At 35.6% G+C, this 19,018-nt stretch overlaps 1 protein-coding gene across 1 annotated transcript; it reads left to right on the forward strand.

Annotated features, from left to right (window-relative positions):
- The first annotated feature begins 4,475 nt into the window (after window positions 1-4,475).
- LOC123507110 (engulfment and cell motility protein 1-like) lies at window positions 4,476-18,842 on the forward strand. The gene is made up of 16 exons (XM_045259679.1): window positions 4,476-4,616; window positions 6,230-6,358; window positions 7,505-7,609; window positions 7,897-8,055; window positions 8,550-8,690; window positions 8,932-9,093; window positions 9,281-9,427; window positions 9,820-9,984; window positions 10,473-10,633; window positions 11,055-11,160; window positions 11,698-11,843; window positions 13,712-13,885; window positions 14,708-14,810; window positions 15,328-15,506; window positions 15,642-15,769; window positions 16,207-18,842. The coding sequence occupies exons 2-16, from the start codon at window positions 6,236-6,238 to the stop codon at window positions 16,368-16,370; spliced, it is 2,163 nt and encodes a 720-aa protein (XP_045115614.1). The 5' UTR covers window positions 4,476-4,616; window positions 6,230-6,235; the 3' UTR covers window positions 16,371-18,842.
- The last annotated feature ends 176 nt before the right edge of the window (window positions 18,843-19,018 follow it).

Below are 19,018 nucleotides of genomic sequence, written 5' to 3' on the forward strand. Positions count from 1 at the left end.
GATGGCGCCGGTCCTGGGCACGAAAAAGCACCGAGGGACCAGCACGACGCGGTACAAAAATGCTAAAGAAGCATATAGGTGTGTGGTTTGCTTGCCCTGCACGAGTGTGCACATGTAGCGACCAGACAAGTGTGTAGAAAACTCACTGAAGACGAGAGAGGCAACACAATGTATATCTCACCCCACGCAGACATCCGTACTAGGTGGGTCCGGAGGCGTGTAGGTCGGGAAGGGCGTGCCGTCAGGGTCCCTCAAGGCGACATGACAGTAACGACACAGTAGGCGGAGGTTAATTGGCGAAGCAATAGATGAAGCCATTGTATCCCTTGCCTATCACAGACATTTCCGTTCATGATGGCGAAGGTGGGCAGGTGTAGATACTGGTGATGGTGATGATGGTGGCATTTACATGCTTGTGTAAAGATAGATAGATAAGCAGGTAATTTAATAGGTTGATAGATAGGTAAAATGGACAGCTAAATAAATAAAGAGATAGATAGATGGATAAAGACAGATAGATAAGTAAATAAATTCGACTATAAATAAGAAGATAGATGTGTATATAGAGAGAAAAATGTATATATTCCTCTACTTAGTATCATTTCTCTCTGGTTGATTTTCACAAACACTCGTATATCAAGAAGCGATTGAAATAGAGAATGAAAGATATCATAGTATGCCTTTTAAGCATCTTGTTTCTTGTCCTGTAACTAACACTTGCTGCCCAAGTAAATACAATACGTTTTAAATGTTTACTGCTTTGACAAATAACCATAGCAGGACACAAAAACTAATATAAAGATGTCAAAATAACGAGTAAATTGATATGTGGTATTTGTACAAGTGTATATTTAGTAACTCAAATACTAGATTTAGTTATTGATGGTTATCATAAATATTTCTAATATACACACATACTGCCTTCATAGATAGACCTTCTGCTGCGGGTTGAAGTGGCAGTAGTGATCTAGTGGTGGTGTTTGTGGTAATAGAGATGGTGAAGGTGGTGAACTCTGTTGACCCATACACACCCGCATCCAGCCATAAAAACACGAAAGACACTCTTATATACACTCATAAACACATTCAAAGTACTCCGAAACACATCCAGAATATGCCTATATACACCCAAACACACACACACACACACACACACACACACACACACACACACGCGTAGTGTAGTGGTTAGCATGCTCGACTCACAATCGAGAAGGCCCAGGTTCGAGTCCCAGGAAGCGGCGAGGCAAATGGGCAAGCCTCTTAATGTGTGGCCCCTGTTCACCTAGCAGTAAATAGGTACGGGATGTAACTCGAGGGGTTGTGGCCTCGCTTTCCCAGTGTGTAGAGTGTGTTGTGGTCTCAGTCCTACCAGAAGATCGGTCTATGAGCTCTGAGCTCGCTCCGTAATGGGGAAGACTGGCTGGGTGACCAGCAGACAACCGTGGTGGTGAATTACACACACTGTTGCTAATTACCAACTGTTTTCAGCAGCACCAGGCACCAAGCAGCAAGACAAGCAGTGCAAGCCATTACCACAAACCTCTACACTGCCTTATCTTTGTCTATTAAAGGTATTTATAAGACCATACACTTATTTTTAGGTTTCCTCTACATATGAGAGTGAAAGTAATACGTAAATATTGAAAAGGTGATAGGTATAAGGACCATTATATAGAAGCAAGACTTCAGTATTAACAGCTGATATTTGCTTCCTTCACTTACTGTAAGCCAATTATATATGTTAGAATGCAGCCACTACTTGAACATTTCATATTCCGTGGTCAAAACATCTCGGATGTTTCATCCTCCTGTGGTCCTCCACCCATCGCACTCCCCCAGGCAGCCTGTGGAGACAAAGCCTTTTTTTTCATATATTTCCTAACTACTATTACCCTTCCATGGTATGCTTTTTATGGTTTCTATAAATACTTTGTTGTGTTTGAAGTGTGTTCCGCACCTTTGCTTAGCTAATGTGTAGTGTTTAATGGTCTTTTATACTGTATATATGAGTCTTCTTAACGGTAAAAAAAATTTCATCTCCCATTTGGAGCTTTTTTATTTGAAGCTATAACGGGGTCTTTATGGTATCAAAGAATCGCCTATGCCTTTTAAATGTAAAATCAATCTATTGAGTGAAATATGTGGACTTCAAAATGATGTTTGGTGCTGTTAAAAGTAACTCTTATTTTTCTCTATTCTATTTTGCTCACGTCTCTGCTTCTCAATCTAGTTTTGTGTAGAATACCTTAGAAGATAGATCAGATGCTGTGAAATGTGTTAAAATACTCACCAAGTGAAAACGGTTTGACTTTACAGGACGTTTTAGCAGAATCATAGGTGAAAATGTTTTTATACCTTTAAGTTTAACGTATTCAATTTAGACATTTGAAAAAAAAAACTAGTTAGGCTGGAGTTGTCTTGAAGTTTTGAATATTAGTTTAAGTATTTATCACGTCATAAAATAACAGCCATTAGGCTGTGGCTTCGTTTTTTCTATAAGTTATTTTTTATTATTAATTTACCAAATTTAGCCGAGTCACCGCTGTTCCCGTTCTCTCTTATGATCACAGCCCAGGTGGTGACTCATCATAATCCCAGGCTGGCGCCTCTCTTCCAATCCTCAAGGCCGTCAATATTTTTACTAATATCTAGTGATTTCTACGTGTTTTCGCGTGTTTCTATATTCAGGTGTATAGATGTTGATAGTAGAAGAATGAAAAAGGAGAAATAAAGGAAGATAAAAGTGAAAGAAGGAGAAAGGGAGAAGGAAGAGGAGGTACCAAGCCACAGTACTTAACTCTCCCTCCACTTCCTCAATATTTTGTCTAATATCTAGTGTTTTAATGTGTTTCTAGGATCAAACGTGTAGATCGAAGCAATAGAAGGAAGAAGAATGAGAAAAAAATGAGGAGGACGAAGAAGGAAGGAGAAATAGAGGTGAAATAGGATGAGTCAAGCTGTAATATTTAGGTAAGTGTCCCTATTAATCTTAACATTCTTTATAATGCATTTTGTTGGTTTTGAGATATATTTGATGTGTTTTAAGTGTTCAGTAGTGTTGAAGGATGTTTGGAATATTATAAGTATGTTTTGTGAGCATTTTGTGAGTTTTCAGTGTGTGTTAGATCTTTTAGATATATTTTACGTACCTTGAAAGTGGTGTGGAGGTGTGTTTGATATTTGGATGCCTTGAGTGTGTTTTGAGAGCAATTTTAGGAGTTATGTGGTCTTTTGAATGTGTTCTGGTTTAGTTTTACGTTTTTTAAGTGGTGGGGATGTGTATCATAGTGATGTTTTGGGGTTCTGTGTGAATTATTTGAGTATGTATTGGGTGTTTCTAGTGAGTTTTGTGTGTTTGGAGGCATTTTCATCTGTTGTATTGTGTTTTTTAGTGTATTTTGGAATGTTATTGGGTATTTAAGTGGTTTGAGTGTGTGGAGGCGGGTGTCTTGGGTGTGTGTATGAGTGTGTTTGGTATATACAAGGTGTTTTTGTAGGTTTTCAAGCCCTGAACAGGCCACTTCAGAGTGAATGGGCCTTATAACAGATGTCATTCATCAGCGAGTGCAGGTGACGACAGGCAGAGTGAGATGGGCGTGGCGGAGGCTATATAGGCGATGAGTTCACGGCGCAGGTCAGCCATGCACACTGTCAACGCTGAGTGCCAGCAGTTGTTCACCAAGGTCAAGTGGCCTCTATCTCCGTGTTCTACCCTGCAAATGTCAGTGTACAGGGGTGTGGTGCTAGTTGTTGTTGTTATTGTTGTTGTTGTTCTGATGTTTGTTGCTATAGTTGTTGATGTTTTTATTCTCTCTCTCTCTCTCTCTCTCTCTCTCTCGCGCGCGCAGCAGCTGCAGTAGTCGTAGTGGTAGTAGTAGTAGTAGTAGTAGTAGTAGTAGTAGTAGTAGTAGTGGTAGCCAAAAAAAATCAACATTTAGGCCAACTCTCACCTGATATTTATTTATCCATCATTTAAATACATATTTGCATGTACATGTTTACATCTACACGCACATGTATATTTACAGTTGTACATGACCTTATTCAGCCATACGTTTTCCCCATATACAACTTTCCAATTCTCACTTAAATCCACCAAAGCTGGAAAACACTGTACTATTATCTAATCTTAATGCATGATTTGCCTTCTACATCTTCGTGCCACGGTATGCCACTACTATTACGAGTATTTTAAGGTCATATAATATGCTAGACAGCTTCGAAATATGGACATAAGAGGGAAAATAAGGAGCGTAACTTGGGCGTTCCTATGTATTTTCATTGGACGGGCATCAGGGCGGCTAGCTGGTATTGTTTTGGGTGTAAGGGGAAATAGGGGCAGCAGCGGGCCAATAGCGCGCTGGCTTCACTTTTGTGGCGTCATGCCCAAAGACAGTACAGGATCATGCCGCCTTCTCCCTTCAACCTCCTCCTCGCTTGTTAAACTTAGGGAGTGGTAGGCTCGTTTCCCTGTGGTGTAAACAAACCATAGGCTCGTCTCCCTTGCTGAGTGTAAACAACACCCTCGGCTCACAGGAAGTTCCTATCAAGTTTGCTTCATCCTTCTGCAGGCCCAATTTCTTCATTTTTTATTAAGTGGGCGCCAGATCTAGGTAATTCAGGAGGTTGTATGCACTACAGGGTATTAGTTTAGAGTACTGAGGTAAGGGAAGCCAGGCCTGTATGGGAGTGGGTGTTGTCCTTCCAAGTGAACCAGCTACATGGAGGGATATGGTACATATTTAATTGAATTACACGGCGATATTTCCTCTTTTCCCGGTTAAAATAAAGCTAAATATTGACTCTTACCTCACCAAATAAACATTTATCTGCACTACTGCTGCTGCTGTTTTTATGTTTTGATGGGGGTGCCTTGTAGTTCTTGCTACCGCTAGTAACCTTCTAACGTAGCTTAACCTATCTAAAGCAAATTTGACTAAACCTACTAACTTAATTAGACCAGTAAATATGAAAGTGCAAATAAGAAGCCAGGAAATTTTTCAAATGAATGATAGCATTATAAACAATTTGCCACTCATACCTACATATGCACTTCAAATTACTCTAGCTAATGAGGGCATATTTGTACAGTTACACAAACAACTCACTTCTGGATGAAATTAACTTTTTCTGGTAGGTTTCAATCTGTTTTGAATACATATGCACTTCATTTGTCACAAAGCTGTAGTTTTTTTTTTTTTTTTTTTTTTACCCCTCCCACGTCTCTTACAGAAAGATGTTTTTACGCCAAAATGAAGAATTTTTTTCCTGGTATATTTTGACCTGTTTTGAATGAATCTGCACTAGTCTAACCTAAACCCAACCTAACCTAATCTAGCAAACATAACCTAGTTGAGGCGACACACACCACTGATATGTCTTCCTCAGAACAAAATTAACTTTATCTAACACAATTATATGGATCTAACCAATGCAAACTAGCCTAACCTAACTGGCAATGCTAAAAAATTCATGTAAAGTCAATACCTTATTTTGTTTTGTAAAATCTGATGATAAAATGTATTTGATCAAGGCAACATCCAGCCTGGTCAGACATCTTCCAGAGACTGAATTCAAATAGAGTTGCTTCTCTTCACAAACCGCTCTCATTGGCCAGATTCATTATGTGTTATTTTTATTGGTCAATTGCTGTATACCCAAACAAAACAACCAGTCACCATCATTCATTTCACGCATGAGCAAATAATGTGATAATATGCACACATGAATGAAAACACGTAACAGTGTTCTTCAGTACCCATCAGTCCATCACATGGACGGGTGTTATTGACTCTCCCCCAAAAGTGGTAAATTTTTTAACATTTTTATCAACATTATAAACAATCTGTGACAAGTATGTATGGGTTCAAATTACTCAGAATGAAAAACTCTAGAAGATGAGAAGGGTAACAAAAGCCATGTTGCTGTTGGTATAAGAGTAAAATAATACCACAACAATTATGACTTAGAAACAAATGAATCTCTAAATATGAATTAGTTTTATTGAATTTTTAAAAATACCCCAATTTATTGAATTGATTTAGGAAAAGAATGCCTTCATCCACCACATAATATATGGAAGAAACATTTGATTATGAGAATTATTGGATGTTATTATCTTTATGTGTTTTCACCACGAAGTGTTATGAGAAAAGAATAATGTTAGCATCTTCCTCACCACCACCACGCTGCTGCTGCCTCTTGGGGACATTGGGACACCCTGCAGACGAGGATGGCGCCTACTAGGGACATCAACGTGGTTAAGCTTGCAGTGGAAATGCGGGCAATGGACTCCAAGACTGTGCCCTTCCTTGGAGAGTTCAGTCTGCAGGACCCTCTGGCAGCATTTATTGCTGTAAGAACATTGTATATATTAAATGAGCTCTTGTGAATACAGTGTGTATTTTGTAGGTAACAGTTTCTGATCTGTAGTATCTTTGTGATATTTTGGTGATTGTAGGGAGACAATGGCGTGGTGGATAAGGTGGTGAGCGTGGGATCGGGCAGACGTTCACGTGTAAGTTGGAATCCCACCACCTACTGCTTTGAAGCTATGCCATTTGTTGAGTGGTTTAAAGTTACCTACATGTCACCATGATACCCAGGCTCTAGGTGGTTATGCTAAAGATGCGCTTAGGTGGTGATATAGGCCCGAATATGGGTACCACTATAAATGAAATTGCCTGGGTGGAAGCTTAACAGCACTTCCCACACATACTCTTCAAGTATGCCTACAGGTGTTATAGGCCATAACATAGATAAAAAAAAAAAATTTTAAATTGTAACTAAGGGGGGTTTTAGGGAATGAGAAGTGTCTTAGTTGGAGTTTGACATAACTCAGTTAGGTGAACTTAATTGTTTACTATAGTCTTTCATTGGAAAGTCTGCCACTCTCATGGAATTCCCTCAAAGATTACTATATATGTATATATATATATATATATATATATATATATATATATATATATATATATATATATATATATATATATATATATATATATATATATATATATATATATATATATATATATATATATATATATATATATATATATATATATATATATATATATATATATATATATACACACACAAAATATTACTGGGAAAAATATATATTGATTTATATTCTGATTCTAGATTATGTTAAAGACCAGACTAAATTCTCTCTATCCTTGGTAGTTTTCCTTTGATAAGTATATATATATATATATATATATATATATATATATATATATATATATATATATATATATATATATATATATATATATATATATATATATATACTTATCAAAGGAAAACTACCAAGGGATAGAGAGAATTTAGTCTGGCCTTTAACATATTCTAGGAATCAGAAGCAAAATCAGCACATATTTTTCCCAGTAATATTTTGCAACCTTGCCCATCATTCATATAAACAAAGTATTCAAAACACTGCCACAAATCAGATCATGAGTTGAGAGGATTTCTGAATGCTTCCTGGCCATCCTTGCAGGAGCTGTGTGTCCACTGGAAGGTAGAGCATCCAGAGAACTTTGCCCTGCAGTACACGGAGCCGTCTGTATACTATGTCACTGAGAAGAACAGAAGCAAGATAAAGGTGAGCAGTGCATCAACTTGTGCTACTTTATAGTTACTGTAGTATCGGAGGAAACATTCATGATCAATTGTTGAGGTACACATGACTTCTGCAGTGTTTAGCATCTTATTCTCAATTATAAATTCTTTGGCCTGCTAAGAATCTGTTTGGAGATTGTTGGATCAGATGGTTTAAGTTTAAGATTAAGGAACCAAAGTACAGTGATTTATTAGATTTTAGAATAGTTTGTTATGACATCACCATCTGAGACAACTGAAATGTACTTAACATCCGTCATTTCCCTGCAGGATGGCACTGTGCTCCACTTGGTCTTCTCGGCGGGCAAAATGGCGGAAGATATATTGCTGAAACTTCGCAAGACACCTGATGAGAAAAAGGATGCACTAGAGAAGTTGGTCCGCTTGAGCAGTGATCCCACCTTTGCCAATGAATTCATTGGAAAACATGTGAGGTTGATTTTATTTAATGGTTGCCTAGATACCTGAATGTATGTTATGGTTAAGGTCTATGAATGGAGTTTGTATTTGTGTTATATATTTTTCTATTTATTTTTTTAAAATTTGGTATTTTATGTTGATTTTTTTGTACTGGAGATAAAACTAATAAATTTTTTGCACTTAGAGGATTGATAAACTTTAGTGTCAGGGTTCAGGAAAATATTTTCTTTCTTTTTAATTTTTCAATATATGACAAACTTTTATGTTGTTACTTTTCACACACAAAAGATTAGAATTTATTTGTAATTTATTTATACAAGAAGTAAAATTTGATGTTATCTTCCTTGTCCTCACACAGAGAATGAACTTTACACTGTTTACTTTTTTTTTCACACTGGCTGTAAACTTTTGGTACTTTCCTACATCTTAAATGAATTTCTATGTTAGTATCACACAGGATTCTAACTTTATTTTTTTCTATTTATTTATATCTTTTACCACAGGGAATGAGTTTTCTGATCACATGTTTGGAGATGGCCAAGCAAGATTCCCCCATGCTACCTCTCATCCTTTCTTCATTCCTGGAGCTGATGGACCATGGAATAATGAGTTGGGACAAACTGGAGCCAACGTTCATTGAAAGAGTAAATATACAACCAGTAGCCCAGGTTTTCCAAAGTATGACTGTCAGCCTAATGAAATAAAACTATTGCTGATCATATATGATGCGAATGGATTGTCAAGTGCCATAACTTAGAAATTATGGTTTCCTTTCATATAACCTTATAAGCTGTGATATACATAGTATTTCATACAGAAAGTAAAATTATGATCTATTGTTCTTCAGGTGTTTTTCTATCACATTCACTGTAACTTGATTTACAGGTTGCCATGTATATTAATACCCCCACACCAGTTGATATGAGGACACTCAACTCTTCCCTCACCATCCTAGAGAACATTGTCCTCAACAGCCAGAGGAAGTATACCATAGTTGAAAAGCAAGTAACCATTCCCAAGTTGCTGAACCACATCTCTAGTAATAAGGTATGTATATCCAGTTATAGTGACAAAATATTGTTGTAGAACGATAAGATAAACTGTTTTTCATTCATAGATGTGTTCTTCAGAAGTGCTCTTGAATGATTTAGAATAATATGATATAGATAAGAAAATAGATAAACATGCAGATAAATCATGAAATATGTTCACATTCTTATTGTTGAGTTTTCAGAAAGGTGAGATTCATCAGGCAGTATTGGCTCTGGTTAATGCACTCATCCAGAAGTCAGAGCCACAGAAGAAGAAGTGGTGTGCCACCCTCACCAACCGCCAGCACCGCACCATTATCTATAACAATGTAGTTCTGATGCACAATGAGGTGGGTGTCAAGCAGTCACTCCTTTCACTGTAATACAACAGTACATAGAGAAAACAGTAGAGTGCATCATTGTTACTTTTTACCTGTATTTGATACTCACTAAGGAAGGCACTTAAATTTGTAGTCCTTTTTCCCCACGCTGCCCATTTCTCTTATATCTTTTTACTATGACATAAAACTGTTTCAAGAAAGGAGTATTAAGACACTCGCCCAGAACTAAATTCCCCAATTTGATTGGAACTCTCTTCTGAATTTTTGTGGTATGCAATTAAGTGACAAACTTGGTTTTATAACTTATGGCTGATCTTTTATTATTAGAAAATGAAAAAACACGTATGCCAATAGCTTAATAAGTGCATGTAGTCTCTAAGCATTTTGCCTTGTTACTGCAGAGCACATCAAGTGGGTCAGACTTGGCACACCAGCTGTATGTGTTGGAGCAGCTCCTCCTGAACCAGTATGAGGAGCGCATGAACACCTCCATGGACGTGAATGACCAGGATGCAACAGAAAAGATAAAAGAATTGAGAAAGATTGCTTTTGAGTCAGATGGAGAGGTAAATATCATATGCATCCTTGAAGACAAAAAGTATCTGATCTGTAGTACAGAAAAAATATGAATGTGAAGAGAGATGGAGCTGTGGAACACCAAGGCACATGTCATTTAGTACCCACTATGATGAGACAATGAAATTATTATGGAATTAGTTATGTAACTCATAATAATTTCTCCAAGCTGGCACAACATATTGCCAACAATAATTACTCTTAAATTTACCTTAATGTAAACTGTAAATACAGTAGTTGATAATTCCATCTGACAATTCCAATTTAGGTGAGAAATTACCTTTAGTAAGTAGCTAACATCAAAGCAGAGTGATACTCAAGCAGCTGGCAGATAAGATAGAGATGCTCACCATGTTGAAATTTTTATAATTTGGTTTACTTTGAGTCTATTCATGTATGTGTATTGATTTGAAAACAGATTGTTGAACAGTTTTCACATTATTATTATTATTATTATTATGTTTTGTCCCACCTACAGGTTCCTTCTGGCATCACTCCACGAAGACCTGAGTACAAAAAGGAGTACAAAAAATTGGGTTTCAAGAATGACATCAATCCAGCCCAGGACTTCAAGGACACTCCCCCTGGAATGCTTGCCCTGGACAACATGATCTACTTTGCTCGGAACCACACAGACCAGTAAGCTCCAGATTGGTTGTGTCACTTGTTGCTGCTCTCTTTTCATCTTCAGAAATTTGTTACTGTAATTGTGTCTGTTGTGCTGCACTCCATATAAATGTCTGGTGCATGTCATTGCTCAAAGGTTCATATTTCTTTTATATTCCATACTTGTTCTCCTTTCATTTATGATTCTCTTCAGTCTTCTTATTTTCCTTTTCATGATCTTATGCCAATATGTTGCAAAGTATTGAAATTCCTTCACTTCCTGTTTTGATTCTATAGGGATTTATCGATACAACCATGTCTCATACCCTTTTGAAATCCATCTCTTTTTCCTCACATTTGCCATTTCTAGCAGACAAAAAAGTTCCAAGAATAGACATATACAAGAAGGCATCAAGTAGACAGCATCTTAAACCATTAAATTTTGTCCCTGCAGATATGCAAAGCTGGTGTTAGAGAACTGTTACAGAGCTGACTCCCACGAGTGTCCTTTTGGCCGGGCCAGTATAGAGCTCACCAAACTGCTCTGTGAAATTCTTAAGGTATATGTGCAAGCAGTATGGAAAGATTAATTAACACTGATACTTTGGTAGTACTTGTCATTTATTAAATTGTTAATGGTTGTTTTTATTATATTAAAGGCATCAATCATTGGATGCCATCATCATTTTATAACTACCTGTCTGTCTAGCTTTCTCTGATATTGCACTTCTTTTGGGAATCATTCTTCAAGTGGTTAATCAAAGCAGTAATGCCTCCACCTTGCCCTCTTCACATATTCCCTCCTTGTTGTTTCAAATGTTCATCCTTGCTAAAATGCTTTTGTACACATGTTTTCTTGTACCCAGTCTTGTCACTTTCCAAGTGATCTTAAACAAATATACATTGTCCAGTTGTAATCAAGGATATATATAGAAAAGATGTAAAATGTTTAACTCTAACTTATATGAAAAATCTTTATGTCCTTGATCTTAATGACCATCATCAATAAACATCCTCAAGGAAAACAACATTGAAAAAAATGAAAACCAAAAATATTAATGCCATTTTGTATTTGTTACAAATGGACCCTCCTACAGATAGGAGATGTGCCCACTGAGCAGGGCCAGAGCTACCACCCAATGTTCTTCTCCCATGACTGCATGTTTGAGGAACTCTTCTCCATCTGCATTGTCCTCCTTAACAAAACTTGGAAGGAGATGAAAGCCACTACAGAAGATTTCAGGTAAAGTGCTGTAGAAATTTTCTTAACTTAATCTTAATCACTGATGTCATGGAATGCTCTAGTATGCATTTAAGCCAGCTTTATGAGAAATTACAGTGTCGACCGGGGAAAATCGGACCGTCCAACGAACCGGTACAATTTGGACCACCTCATTCTTATTTACAATAAATTCATATATAAATTTCTTTTTAAAGTTTTGAGCATTTCATGATAGAAAGTAACTATTTTCACATTTCTTGTGCAGGTTTGATAAAAAATCGATACAGGAAAGAAATTACAATTATATGACTGAAAGCACTGAATCGTAGTAAAAAAAAAAAATCAGCGGTTTCGGCGAACTTTGTTGTGGCGGTCAGACGCGGCTAACTATCCTCTTCCAAATTGATGATTATAGAGTGTTGTACCTCTACTTTAACATGATTTCATCAGCAATACTTTATTTAGCTTCGTTTTCTCACAATTAACGCTCACTTTTTGGTTCAATTTACCCTGGTAAGGAAAATGCGGCCGGGGGAAATCGAACTGGTAGTTTTTAGTGCGCAATTGTTTATATTTTGAGAATATGCATTAATATTTTGACCTGTGCCATGTTTGGCTTATAAAGGGGATTGCTTAGACTCATTATATACCCAATAATGATTATTAGGATAGGGTAATTTAGGGAAATTTTTAATGAAGACTATAAGCCTATAAAGGACTTCAAAAGCTAGGAATTGTCCGCTCACACTCTCTCTACAGGCTAGCGAGCGATAGCGAGCTCAATAATCTATAGAAAATGAATGTGGAAACCAATGAGCAGTATTTTTATACAAAAAATCAGCTCCCTGTTGCTCGCTAGCCTGCAGAGTGGGAAGGAAAATTAACGTGACCAGTCTTTTGACACCCTGAGCCTATACCCTGTTTTTACTCAGCTGATCCTCTTTGTCTGCTAGAGTGCCCATTAGTAATATATATGCATATAATCTGCTTATTATATGCTTATGTATCACTTCATAGGGACCTTATAAAAGTACCTTTCACATTCAGAATAAATAATCTTCTTACTGAATACAATAACTTCAAGTGTTACACCAAAACATTGGCTAAAGTAGCCAAGTAAATGAGTAGGCTATGTAGTCTATGAGTAACAGTTTTTTGTTCTACACTGTTTCTTGCCATTGATTTTGTTATTTTGAATGTGAAAGGCTCAATGTTTATGAAATAAAACTTTTTTTTTGAGGAATTATATCCATTTTATATATATATATATATATATATATATATATATATATATATATATATATATATATATATATATATATATATATATATATATATATATATATATATATTTATTTTTATTTTTTTTATTTATTTATTTATTTTTTTTTTTTTTGCATTTATAAAGGGTGGTTCAAATTACCCCATGGGTGGTTCAGTTTACCCTGGTGGGGGGGTTCACATTACCCCATTTTTTTGATAACTGTGAACCACACTTATTACTTCAAAGCTGAAGAATCTGCTATGAATGATTTTTTTTTTTTTGTTAGTGATTTAAAGGCAATAACTTGCTTATGTTTTCATAAAATTTTTGTAAGTTTATCTTAATAAGTGTGGGAGCAGTATCAAAGTTTGTCAAAACCTGGTCCAAATTACCCCGGTCGACACTATATTATGTAATAGCGTGGTTGAAAACAAATTAACACAAAGAAGAGAGATGTGTAAAATATTTTTTGCAGGTGACAAATATGATATTGTTCATCTTGCAATGACCCAAACACATAAACTCCCAAAGAGGGAATGAGGATGTAAAATGAAAGGATGACTTTAGAATTGTTTACATTTTAATAATTGCACTTCTACTTCTAACTTCGACCTGAACCTCCCAGCAAGGTGGTGAGTGTGGTGAAGGAACAAATCAAACGTTCAATATTCAAGCAACCCTCAACCTTGGATGAATTCAAGAAGGAAATCAACAACCTGACATACGCTGGAATTGCTGAAATCTGGCGGCAGGAACGACTCAACAACGAGGAACAGGAGATGCAGGCGCCTCCAATCAAGTATCTATCTCTCTCTGTTTTGTTTATTAAGTATTGTTCAATATTGCTTTTTTTTTTTTTATTCTCACCTTCATACTTCTATAATCTGCTGATCATTAGGGAGCCTTGCTTATAATATACTACTGCATTTGTGTACAGAACTGAATAATGGAAAAAGGAAACTGGTCAGTGTTTGTTTGCTGATGACACCATCTTAGTGACAGATATTCAGGGAAAGCTGCTAAGATGCTGACTGTATTCAGAAATATGTATTCTAATCTATCTCACTGGTGAAGTTGTGGTGAAGAACTTCTGATTTGCTCCTTCTTTGATGTCATCTCATATAAAAAAAAATGCTGATTATTATTCTAAGAAATATATATGCCATATGCGTGCTGTCTCATATGTTAAGTTTTAATTGCATGAAGAACCAAGTTTCATAAATATGTACAATACAATTAGTAAGTTGAAAGTGTACTGCTTTACTTAGTAAGTTGAGAAATGGATAGTCAAATTAACTTCTTGTCTCATGTTGGATTGTGATTGCTGGAAATGCCAAGTTATATATATATATATATATATATATATATATATATATATATATATATATATATATATATATATATATATATATATATATATATATATATATATATATATATATATATATATATATATATATATATATATATATATATATATATATATATATATATATATATATATATATATATATATAAAATACAGTAAAATCATCAAAGTAAGAGATTGCAGGCTTACTCATTATGTAATCAAGATTGTTTTGCATTGTATTGCGTTGCTGTGACTGCTGTGCACCCTCAGGGAGCTGCGCCGTGCCCTGGAGCCAGACATCCTGGAGCTGATCCAGCAACACCGCCTCAGGTTCTTGGTGGAGGGGACCAGGTTCAAGATTGCCCGAGGAGTGGTGAGTGTCAGAGCTCCAATGTCACTCTTAGTTATGCTGAAGTTGTATTGGTATGGCAGAACGTTAATAATGGCTTTTATGCTATTTTTCTTGCATTGTGTTTAACTGACTATATATAAAAAATGTAGTATCATGATTTATTTTTAATCTTTTTCAAATTGAATGATGCATAGTGATTTATTTAGTATAAGTTAGATTCTGTCATGCAGCATTTCCTCAGGTGTTTGGAAACTTTTACTTATACAAAATGAAAAGAAAGTACAAATGAACTCTGTTTTTACATATACTAATCTCTTCAGTTGATGTGTGTGTGTGTGTGTGTGTGTGTGTGTGTGTGTGTGTGTTATTTAGAATGTGTACCATACTCATTATGGGAAATGAGGATGTAATGAGATTATTATTTTCTTGTAAGATTTTTTTTTGGCCTGCATCATGGCAATTTATTAGTGTAATGTCATGGATGTTGTTTGGCAGTGCACTCTGAGTTAATTTGTTGATTCTGTTTTAACTCATGCAGAGGGCCAAAGACAAGTTCAGGTACTGTCGACTTTCCCCCAACCACAAGTTCCTCCACTATGTTGACGGTGATGAAAAGTCTGCCCCCAGCTTGGATGAGCAGTTCAAGAAAATCAGTATTGCAGACATCAAGAGTGTAGTGACAGGAAAGGAGTGTCCGCACATGAAAGAAAAAGCAGTGTGAGTGTCAGCCTTCTGGTTTGTGAGGTCAAGGTTATTTTTTATATGTCTCAGGAATCTGTTAGAATATATTGGCAGAACTTGTGAATGGGAGATAATGATGGTAACTTATGGTATGCAACTTTACTCCTCCAGAAAGAAGAATCCTGTCAATCTAGCTTTCTCTGTACTACTGGACAGTACAGAGACAACTAGTGTAGACTTTGTGGCACCAGATGAAAGGACATACAACTACTGGGTTGATGGACTGAACGCCCTTCACCGTAAGTGTTTGTGGTCTTGCATGAGAGTACCATTTTGAGTACATTTTTTTTTTTATTTATTTATTTTCTCTGTCAGAATTTGTACATGAAAACTGATCATAAGGAGACTTATAAAACAACAATAACAAAAAGATACAATTGAAATGGAGAATGATAGTGCTCATAAGACTATATAGAAATTGTAAATGTGCAAGAAACTAGTTCTGAAATTGTGTAAGTTGACTGCAGTAATATAAATCCTAGTTTCAGTTAATGCAAAGATTATACATAAGTGTATTGAAATGTTAGGATCAAGGAAGAATATTGTTAAGATAATATAAAAATCATTAATGTAAAAAGAGTTCATTCTAAAATCATAAAGCTGTATAAAACATTGCTAAGCTTTTATAAATGCAAACAAAGAGAAAATAAATTAACCCCACACATTCACTTCATAGGTCAGACAATGCCAAGCCCACAGACCTCAGCAGATCTGGAAATCCTACTGAACATGGAGATAAAGCTGCGGTTGCTGGATGCTGAGGGAGTCACCATTCCCTCCAGCCCTCCTCCAATACCTCCTCCTCCTCCCAACTACTCATTCTGCTACCAGCTGCCCTAACTGGAGACATTGTGATGGAGGCTGTGCATCCTTCATTCAGTAAAGTTATTTGGTGTGCTGTATGGTGGTGACTTTACAAGACTTTTCCTCCAAACTATATACAGTATTGTAGTATTTAATATAGGTAAACAAATCCTTCTTTATTTGTTCTCTCTTTTCTTCTTTAATATTACAAATCTTTTAGATAATAATCCCAGTGAATTAGTTTAAGTTTATGTGGTAACTGCATGGAAAAATTGATCATATCAATAAGTCATCAAGCCATTACATGATAAAAAGCCTCATGTCAGTGACAAATCTCAATCAGAGGGTTAGTTTGAGTACCTCAGGCAGTTCAGAGGTGAGGTGAGTGGCATCCTGCTGACCAGCAGGTTCACCTGTAAGTTATGAAGCTCAAATATATTAATAAGGAATTATGATAGTTTTCCAAGTCTTCATTTGAAAATGTATAGTAAACTATGTTACTCTGTTTCACATGATGGAAAATGTTCAAATTTGTTGGAGTTTTAAATAGTAAATATATTTTAATCTCATGAGTTGCATACATATATAGTTAGAGACGCCTTACATCAAGAATCAACTTTCAGAGCACACTATTCTATTCTTAAGGGAATTAATAAAATTTATGACATTATTCCTTTGTACCACATAACATCAACCTTCATTGTTATGTTGAAGACACTTGTTATTTTATTGTTACTTTTAGCCATTGAAAATGATAGATAGAGCTATTTTTTATGGTTAGGGCATATTGAGTCATGCCACAACACATTTGCTTATGGTGTTCTGAATTGTTCACATAAGTTTTATTGTACTGGTTCATCTTGCCAGAAGATTTGGTTCATTGTATTGATAAGATAAATAGTTTATGCAATTTTTTTTTTTTTTTTTTTTTTTTTTTTTTTTTTTTTTTTTTTTTTTTTTGTGGAGAGTGCAACACCTGCCCAGAAGATCTAAATAGTAATATTTATACCTGGATTGTGTGAACTTGCAATGACCTTGCCTTCAAGCTGCTGCTGCTTGCAGGGAAGGTCACTCAGGTGCTAGAACATACCTGTTATTTTGATGCTGAAGAAAAGACATAACTTTCTTTTGTGATATATTTTGGTAGTTAGATCATTAAAAGTACATAAACACACACACACACACACACACACACACACACACACACACACACACACACACACACACACACACACACACACACATTACATCTGATACCATTGATTTGTTTTTTTCTACTATGTATAAAATTAGGAATATTGTGATGAAAATCATCATTCTATTCTCCATTTTCTGTGGTTTTCAGTGGAAGCACTGTTAATCATAGGAAACAACCTCTTTTTAATATGTATTGTAAATGTTTCCACATCAAATTGTCTCTTGTAAGCCTGCTGTCTCTAGTATTTACACATCACACATCATCTTTGTATTCTTGCCTAAAATTAAATCATTGTAGATTCATATTCATTTTTACACATAGGAAACATGGAATAGTTTCTTAATTTCTATTAGAATTTCAGCACATTCCAGGGATCATTCCACACACTATTAATTGATAAGTGCACACACACACACACACACACACACACACACACACACACACACACACACACACACACACACACACACACACACACACACACACACACACACACACACACACACACACACACACACACACACACTTGTTTTACCTAATCTAAGACATGAGGTATGCTCATACACAACAACAGTGGAAAGTACCTCTCTGGTAATGTTACTACTCCTACACAAAGCTCTCTCTCTCTTTTTTTTTTTATTACTATTGTTTAAACAAAGTGCTATACCAAATTTAGTGTATGAAGAAATTTTAATTTGAAAGCTATTGTCATGTGCATAGTGAGTGGAACTTTATGAAAAAAAAAATGATGAAAATGTAAACATAAAAGTAACTGAATGCTATCATTAAAATAACATTCAGTCATTAATTGTAAGATTACACTGTGTATATTGTGATTATTTCTTGTCTCTATGCCAGATCCTGAAAATATGTTGCTGTGTAAATATTGCATAGTACTTGTGTCTTGCAGCATATATAAAGATTGCTCACTTGTATGATGGAGTTTAAGGAATATTTTCTGCATTGCTGCAGCTTCTGGTATTCATTTTCTGAAGCTTGGTATGTAGTACCGAGATCCTCTGATAGCGTCTTGTAATGGTTCAGAGATTTTTGGCTGCATGAAATAAGTGAAAGTAATTACTGATCATCACAGTTACAACATAACAAACTGGTCAATCTGTTTGTGCCAAAGTCTACTAGGTATTAATTTGGTTTTTAGCCATTAAGGAGAATTATTATGTACAGATACTACATAATAGATAAAGAACAATTTTATCTTTAGATTCCAATAGTATGTAGATCAAATTCATCTATATAAAGCATTGGTTTTACAATAAACTGAAATTGTATTTCATGATATTTTATCTCAATTTTGTTTATTTTGTCCTCTTTTTGAAGGATGCTTAATAACTAATTTAGCAAATTCAGATGAACCTTGAGGAAGATCCCATATGTACTCACAGAAATGAAAGGTTGACTCATTATAAGATGGAGAATATTCTTAGGTCAAATTCTTTTTACATAATGGTTAAGAAGTTACAAGATA

The sequence above is a fragment of the Portunus trituberculatus genome, chromosome 21, assembly GCF_017591435.1.
Source record: "Portunus trituberculatus isolate SZX2019 chromosome 21, ASM1759143v1, whole genome shotgun sequence".
Lineage (NCBI taxonomy): Eukaryota > Metazoa > Arthropoda > Malacostraca > Decapoda > Portunidae > Portunus > Portunus trituberculatus.

Coding starts and splice junctions, on each gene's coding strand:
- LOC123507110 (XM_045259679.1), top strand. CDS start 6,236: ATGGCGCCTACTAGGGACATCAACGTGGTTAAGCTTGCAGTGGAAATG. Junction 9,985..10,472: donor CTTTTGAGTCAGATGGAGAG/GTAAATATCATA, acceptor TCCCACCTACAG/GTTCCTTCTGGCATCACTCC. Junction 10,634..11,054: donor GCTCGGAACCACACAGACCA/GTAAGCTCCAGA, acceptor TTGTCCCTGCAG/ATATGCAAAGCTGGTGTTAG.